This window comes from Pteropus vampyrus, unplaced genomic scaffold, assembly GCF_000151845.1.
Source record: "Pteropus vampyrus isolate Shadow unplaced genomic scaffold, Pvam_2.0 Scaffold4, whole genome shotgun sequence".
In the NCBI taxonomy this organism is placed as follows: Eukaryota; Metazoa; Chordata; class Mammalia; order Chiroptera; family Pteropodidae; genus Pteropus; species Pteropus vampyrus.
This window is the reverse complement of record NW_011888785.1, coordinates 4,943,226-4,951,807: the sequence shown is the minus strand read 5'-3', so window position 1 is coordinate 4,951,807 and position 8,582 is coordinate 4,943,226. Positions and strand designations below refer to the sequence as shown.

Sequence of the window (8,582 nt, the reverse complement as noted above, 5' to 3'; positions counted from 1 at the left end):
AGGAATAAAAAAGGAAGTGGACAGACAGGCCTTGAGGAGTGATAAATTGAAGAAAAAAGAAAAGAGCTCAAGCTAGAAACTGGAATGAGCCCCCAATGGCCTCTCTCTTTCATTCTCTCTCCACACCTTACCCTCTTTATCCAACCCTTTCAAAGTTAGAGCCATGGTCCAAAACCACAAAACACCAAACTAGCCATATATTAAAATTAAATGTGTACTTCCCTTATCCTATGTCAGGCAGGTGGAATAGGAAGCGAGAGGAGGTTCCTCATCCCAGGGCGAAGGGAGAGGTGAGCTTTGTCTTCCCAAGTTGAAAGGCTAAAAGCAGCTCCCTCCTAAAATATTGTTGGACATGTTAAAGAACAGTATTTTAGTTTTATGATGAGCTGTATATCTTTCTACAGGCAGACCTGAAAACTTAAGATCACAAGGCTAAATTTAAAAACATATTTATAAGAATGTTGTTACTATCTACCACATTCACTTGCATTAAAAATAAAAATGTGATTTTCTTTGAGAAAGAGTTTTACCTAATTCCTAAGAGACAATTTACAACTAACATTTCTAAATACTGCTCACTCATAGGAAGAAATTGCACATATATATGTTTTGGGAATTAAAAGAGAACAAGAATAAAAATGAATCTGTAAAGATAAAAAGAGAATGGAATACATTTCCCATGTAATTTATATATGTACACATACACACATGTGTATTGTACGCTTTGTGTATGTATGTTTGTGTATGTTTAAGGTAGAGAGACAGATATGAAAGAAATCTAACTATGGGCAATTAACACACAATGCAATATATATATATGACTTATTGTTGAATTGTACACTTGAAACTTATTTGATTTTGTTATCCATTGTCACCATAATCAAAAAATACACAGTTTCATATTATATTCCACATGTAGGTATACAGATATGTAGCATGATGTAACAGCTTCTCCTATAGAAAAAATAAAAAGAAATAGTGTGTTTGTGTATGAAAGTAGAGAAGGTTGCATTTTGCAATCATCATTCAAAGCTGACTGAGCTTTATTGCATGTTGTTAACCCATATATTCTCAGTATCACTTCCAACCATGAGATAAACTGGTTGCCTACTAGCTTAAGAATAAAATTATAGTTTTTGATTTTTACTGTGCACTCTATTACAAGGATATATGCAAGGTTGTCTGAAAGTGGTACTATTAATAAGAGTTTGATTTCAATGTGTACTCTTCCTTCTCTAAGCTCCATCATTCTTCATTTATACCCCTCTACTCCTAGTCATGATGTATGTTGATACTAGCCAAAACCAAATAATCACTTAGATTTCGATTCTCTCAGTTCAGACTTACAGTTCCTCAGCCCTAGACTGTGAGCCAGGTGATCTGCTAGAGCATCCTGATTTATACCAATGATGATGCATGGAAAGAGCTCCTTCCCACTCAATACAAAACATGTCATTGAACTAAAGTATTTTTAAGTGATGTGAATACTGAAATTTCTAGAAATATAATAGGTCAGTGATAAGGGTTAAGGAAGATTCCCTTACCTCTCAACTGTGTGGAAAATTAGCCTTGTCTGTAAGAAAACTCTCTCTCTCTGCAAAAGTTAGTAAAATTAAATAAAAATTCTTTGAAATAAAATGTATCAGTATTACATCTTAAAGTAATTATAGATTTGACCATTGCGATGTCTCATGAAAATCACATATACATTTAATAAAAGCAAATTCTAGTGCAGTTGGATCCTGGCTGTCAGCAGCAACATCTACATTATGATTGAGGTTTTGGTGCTGTTAGTGATTTTATCACAAGAGTCTTATAATATATTTAGATTCTAAGGAATCCACATGCTTATTATAGATTAAAAGCAAGAAACCTTCCAGAGTATTTATTAACATCTATTTGGCATTCATAATGACCTAACTAGCACAATCAGAGGGCAGAAATCATGGGAGAAGAACTGTCTTTATGTCAATAGAGTTAGCTAGGAATAGCAAGCACTTCTATGACCCTCCTTCTGAGTAGCATGCTCGCTTGTGGTGAGGCACATTGAACTTCTGCTGGATTATGTTAGGAACAATGATTTATATAATTTGTCTCCACAAGTCACAGAATCCAAGAACAAATAATTTTCAAAGTTTGAAAGGAGAGCAACAAAAGGAAGCAAACAGGGAAGCAAGATGACCAGGGATCGTCAGGAAAAAGGAAAACAGGAGAAAATTGTACTAAAACCATTAGTTGAAAAGTGGCTGCAATCTGTTTTCATTCCCTCTCTAATAAACCTTGAGGATGTAGATTACCCCTGTCAACAACAATAAAAACCTGCCAAGATCCCTTTGCCAATAATAAGGGCTTTCTATAGGTCTTACCATTTGCCTTTGTGTTTTAAAACTAATTTTTACTCTTTTATAGCAAATGAGTCTGCTTTTCATGTTAGAAACTTTCTGTATTACTGAATTTGCAAGAAATACAACAGTGTCCAATGAAGGTACTGAACTGAATCAGAACTGAATATCCCAATTAAAACAAGTCAGTCTATTCATTATAAATGGTGTCATTCTACCATAGATTAGTATTGTAACTGGTCTTTGAGGAAGCAATCTGCATCTGATAGATTTCCTTTTGTGCATTTGAGAACTGTATGTTCCACACTCGGTTATTACTGCTTGTTGACACATCTTAGAACTGAATGTTTTGGTGAGTTACTTTGCCCTTTCCTCTGTCCCCTTCAAAGTACTTCCTAAATCTGAATGTATGTCTGGTTTTAAGGGGAGGATATCAATGACTACCAGGACACACTACTGCTGGAGGAAGAAGTTTCCTATAATGTTCTGTGACCTTAGGGCAATGAGAGATGGAAGTGGTTATGCAGGAACATATCTGCTATTAAGCTCATATTATGTTCCTGAGATCCCCCAAACATGATCCCATTGCTACATGATCATCAAACCCAAATGCTATTTATTACTGAATTCATTGTTTTCTACTGATGCTTCATCTTCCTTTTTCTGACCTTCTAATATGACTATCGTACCTTCTATTACCCCCTTTTCTTTCCTCCAACCTCCATTAATCTGTCACTATTGGCTTCCATCAATCCACTGTATCATTTGCTTCTTTCCTCTCCTATCCTATAATCGCTTTCCTAGATTGAGGCTTCATTGTCTCAGTACAGTCTGCAAATATTCATTGCATAATATCTATGAATAAGACATGCTACTCTTATATCACTCCCAGCCTGGTGCAGATATCAACAAATTGCCATGATGGGCCAGATCCAGCCCACAACCTGCTTTATGCAGCCATCATACTAAGAATGTTTTTACATTTCTAAATGATTAAAGTAAAATCAGAAGAGTAACGGCTTGTGACACATGAGTATTACATGAAAATAACATGTCTCTTCCTCTTTCTCTTTCTCTTGTACCCTCCATTCTCTGGGCTTCTTGAACATTCTCAATATTTTCATGGTCCCCTTTCTGTGTACCACCTGTCAAAATATTCTTAATTTTCAAGGACCACTGCATATGTCATTTTTTTCAGGAAATCATATTTAGTCCTCCCCAACCACAATTATACAATTCTTATTACTCTTTGGCCTTTAATATCACAAATATTCTGCTATTTTGCACTCGCCCCTATTTAAAAGCTTCTTAATCAGAGAGATTAATTTCTCCATTTCGTATTTTCCACAGCATCTGCCATTGTGTTTTTGCATACTTTTCTCTTAATTAAATAATATATATTTTTTTATTAATTAAACCAATGCTTATCAAATAATGCTGGCTTATTTGAATAATTAATAACCAAGTCACACTATTTCATTTGCTAAACATGTATATTTTCATTAGTAAAATCAAGGATTTAAAAATTTTTTTTTCCTTTTTCATGCACTGACTCCTTCTCCCTAACTTCAGTCATATCTAAACATTCCACTTTGTAAAATATGATCCTTTGACCTTCCCTTTCCTTAATTTGTTTTTATCTCAAACATCTTAAAAGAGCAGAATTTACTTCCTTACCTCCCACCATTAAGTTCATTCCTAATATCACTTAATTCTTTCCAAAATCATTATTGGTCTCTTTCTTGCCAAAACTAAAGACCTCCTTTTAGATGTCACCCTCTTCAAACTTTCCAAAATATTTAACAACTGCTTTTGTCTTGAAAATCTTTTCTTTTGACTTTAGTAACATCCCTTGCTCCCAGTTCTTCTCTTTCTTTATTCAGGCCAAGTCCATTTCCCTAACTTCTTCTCTTGTTCTCAAACACCTTAAAGAAACCAGTTCTTGTTTTCCTTTGTCCCTCACTCCCATTGTTTTTCATGGTGTGCTATCAATTGAAATGACTTAAGTAATCAATTATCCAAAGGTTGATGAATCCCAAATATTTCAGTGTTTGTTGACTTCGTGGTCTGAATTCCTTCTGAGAATTCTATACATATTATGCTCCGAATCTATCTCATTATCTTGCTTTCTGTCTCTTGTTGTTCTTTCTTTCTTAACGGCATTGCCATCATTTTGGTCACCCAGGCAAAGGAGATAACAGACAGGGAAGACCTCAAAGTGGAACTAAGCCTCCATGTTTTTTTGTATCCTTCTAACCTCAATTTAGATATTGATGCAGTGCTTAGCATATAATTAGAACAAAACCCAATATAAATTAATTTTTTTTAAATGACCTCACATTAGCTTGTGATACTGTCTTCTATTACACTTTAGCAAACAGGCCTAAAAGTTGCTTTTATTACTAAAGGAGCAATCATATATATGAGAAAATGTGAAGAGGAATGTGAAATGTCAAGGGTTATTCATGAAGGTCAATAATGAAATGTGAGATATTCTTTTCTCAACAACTTGATATTTTAGAGAAATTAATAGGAATAGTACGTGCAGAAACTAAAAAAACTGTATTTTACAAGTCAAATTATAAAATAATCTATGGCTTTCATACTAAAGGACGTTTTCCTCTAATTCATCAAAGTATGTTAAATACTATGATATGATAGATTGCTGCTCTTCTGGTTCTGAAGTTAGAATGTGCAATTTAGAGTTCATTCATTTGGACGTTGTTTTAGATTTCTTAACCATTTGTAGGATGTCATGACCTGAGCTATCTTACTTGCTTATAATTAAACTTACCTCATTGTAAAATTAATCTTTATTTGGACATATATACATATAAACAGTTTTGAGGTTGGGACAATATGAAAGCGATATATTATTTAATCAATTTTTTTCAGAAGCTTATACATTAACACACACACACACACACACACACACACACACAATATGGCTACACAAAATGCCCTAAACATTTAAAAATTGTCAAATGAAAAACAAAGAAATGGTCGAAACATAGGACTATCCATGAGGTTCTGTTACAGTGTAACCCCCACTTGCCTGTAAATCTAAAGGAAGTCAATCAAGGCTTTCATGTACCTCATCTCTCCCTCTCTTCTGTCATTCCAAATATGTGTGATTGTACTTTGATCTAAACTTAATCATACCCTGTCAAATACAAAGAATCATACTTTTATCGAGAAAATACTCTGCCTAAGAGTATACCTTTGTATTTAAATATAATTTCTAAAACAAATTGTTGGAAACTTTTTATAATGTCATTAGTATTAGGAACTGTTATTTTTAAAGTTCATCTTCACAAAATGAAGATCAATTAAATTATTTACAGGTAAAAGCTCATGAAGCAGAATATTAAAAAATCTATGGACCATATTGAATATTTCTAAACAAATCTAACACTCATGAATCCACAATAACTCACCTTGATCTGTGAGCTTTGCAGTACAATGTATATTTGAGCAACCACAAATCTATTGGTAGATAACATGACAAATTAGTGTAGGTCAAAACAGGCATTTTAACATATTTCTCTAGTAATTCTGTCTTTTCTCATGATCAGCTTTTCTAAAACCTTGGCAAATAACAATCACCACACACACAAAAAAATCAGGTCTCCTGGTGTCGTAGTGTTGCATAACATGATTTCCTATAATGATGTCACGTTTGATGCTGCAGACCATGTGAAACAGATTAACTGTGACCAAATTAGCATTCTTTTGTAAGACCAGCTGATATGCACATGTAAAACATGAAACACACACATACTGTGAGATGCAATTAAATGATTCTCAAACACCATGCCATAAATAATTTTAACCTCATAAATGTCTACCTTATAAAGTAGAAACTGCTTTTTATTTGTTTCTTTTTACAACCAACATGACAATCTAAGTAATTTCAGGGCATTTTTATCCTTGAGAAACTTACTAGGAAAATGCTATTGTTGCATTTTTTTTCCCCGGGTTGGATAATGCCTCGTTTGTTCTTTTCAAAGAGTTCTTACGTTAATGTGTTCTCGGCTGTCTTTAGGAAAGATTGATGTCTAGTGTCACTGCTAGGAAGTGCAAACCGTTCAGCCTCACTGCAATCTATGTCCTCATTCTCTTGCTCCACAGGATACCACATACTTTGGCAGCCAACATTAAGAAGGGAAGTGTTTTAATGGCGATAAGTGATGCCAATGAAACCTTTCTCACAATGCTCAAAATTTAATGGTTGGAGGCTGAAGCACAAAATGGTGCAACTAAAGGGAATAAATGAATACATTAGCTGAAAGGTAACAATGCTGTTTACCTAATCAATGCTAAAAGAGATTAAAAACTTCCTGTCATTAAACTTTTCACCAAAATGTCATCTTTATGATAGCCTGGGAGAATCTGGATCTGTTTAACAACGCCTTCACTCTCTTATTCCAGACATAAGAGCTCAGTGATCAATTGTGTTAATAATAGCAATTGTCAGTGTGCTTTTTAGAAGTAATTTCCACAGTATAACATGTTCCAGCTATACCACCACCCCTATGGAGAGTAGAGCAATGGGAGGGAACCCTTTGCAATGTAAGTAAAATGAAAGGAATTTATATAAGGTGACATGAAACAGGTGTTTAAGAAGCACTGCACTCCTTAGGAGGGGAAAAAGTACTATTGGGGAAGCAAGATGTTCAGAAGACATGTGATTGTGGCAAAGTCATCTAAAGTCCGCAGGGTTCTCATCTTTATGAAGGAGCTAAGGTATTGCTTTTCATAAAGAACAACATGGATATATTCACAATATTAAGCAGGAATAGAATGTAGAGTTGTCTTTTTTATAGGTGAGTTGAATTCCGATTGATATAATTTACTCATTTGATTGCTTCCGGTTATAAATGTAGTCAAGTCCAATGAAAACAACTAATCACATCATCATGTGATCTGACCTACCACCTTGGTCTTATTACCTCTGAGCTTTAAGTAAATGACTTCTCCTTTGAATCATCCAATGAAATTGACATTCAATAGTTTGCAAGTAAAACCATTAAGCATAAAAACTCAAATTGATCCTAACGACCATGAGTGATTTCTCTAGTAAGCTTCTTTTCAAGTTTTTGCCTCATTTATTGCCAAGAGTTTATCAAATATAAGTAAAATTCTACCAGGTCTTTCCAATTGCTTTTGATCAGTGTCACCGAAAAGCAACAGTGGAAACAAACAAACAAACAAAAAAACAACAACAAAAAAGCAAAGAATAAAAAAGGAGGAGGGTAGAAGTAAAGACTTTAAAAATAATTTTCACAAGCAGTTGTGGGGTGAGGTGAAGACACTTTGAAGAAGAAACAAAAAATAACATGGAATGAAGAGCAAAAATGCATCGAGTTCTAGGTAGATACATTAATCTTAATAATGACTTAACTCTTTTTTCCTTGCTGTTTTGAAGAAGAAAAAATTGAGGAAACAACTTATCAAGATCACAATTCCAAAGTGGCAGAGCCAGAATTTAAATCCAGACCTATCTGGATTCAGAGCCCATGCTCTTTCCCGAACTCTCATATAGGTAGCTACCTGCCCACAGCTCTGCATGAGATGGGACATACAAGGAGTGATGCATAATTTCTGCTTTAACGAGTTTGTTCTTTATAGACCCGAGATACAGAGAACAAGCTGACAGTTGCCAAAAGAGAGGGGAGTGGGTAGATGAGGGGAAAAAAGTCAAGAACTAGTTAACATCTCCTACAGGTATCACTGCAAAAGGGCAGTGTCCCCAGGCAAGCAGACAGCCTATCCCTCATTATCCTGGCTGGGACACTCAGGGAATGGCTACTCAGTCTCAACTCAAGGAGCTCTTCTGTCACCTGCAGTTAGGTGCCTGCTACACCCATTTCCACAAGTTCTTGCCTTTCTGTTGCCAACAAGCTTCAGTACCCCTGGAACAGTGAAATCACATCCCCCAGGCTCTGGCCTCATTCTTAGCCTTTCCATACCCTGCTCCTTAATTCATATCACTTTAACCCATTTGATAACTGGTTTGCAATAGATAATCCAGGATGGTTCCTTATTTAAATGAATGAATGAATGAATGAATCAATCAATCAAATGAAGGAAAGATCAATATAGCTGAGACTCCATTAGTCAGGTTGACTCATCAGAAAAGGCTTGGGTTGAAACTCTGTCTGAATGTTAAAATAATAATTTCCTAGTAGGCCGGAGTTTAGTATATTAAAAGAGCAACTTTCTCTACAAATATATATA

At 34.9% G+C, this 8,582-nt stretch overlaps 1 protein-coding gene across 1 annotated transcript in view; it reads right to left on the bottom strand.

The window, feature by feature from the left end:
* The window catches only part of AGMO (alkylglycerol monooxygenase), a 307,596-nt gene that overhangs the window by 207,942 nt on the left and 91,072 nt on the right, over positions 1 to 8,582 (bottom strand). Inside the window, 1 exon segment of the mRNA XM_011364559.1 lies at positions 1,366 to 1,380. Coding sequence (XP_011362861.1) covers positions 1,366 to 1,380 — 15 coding nt within the window.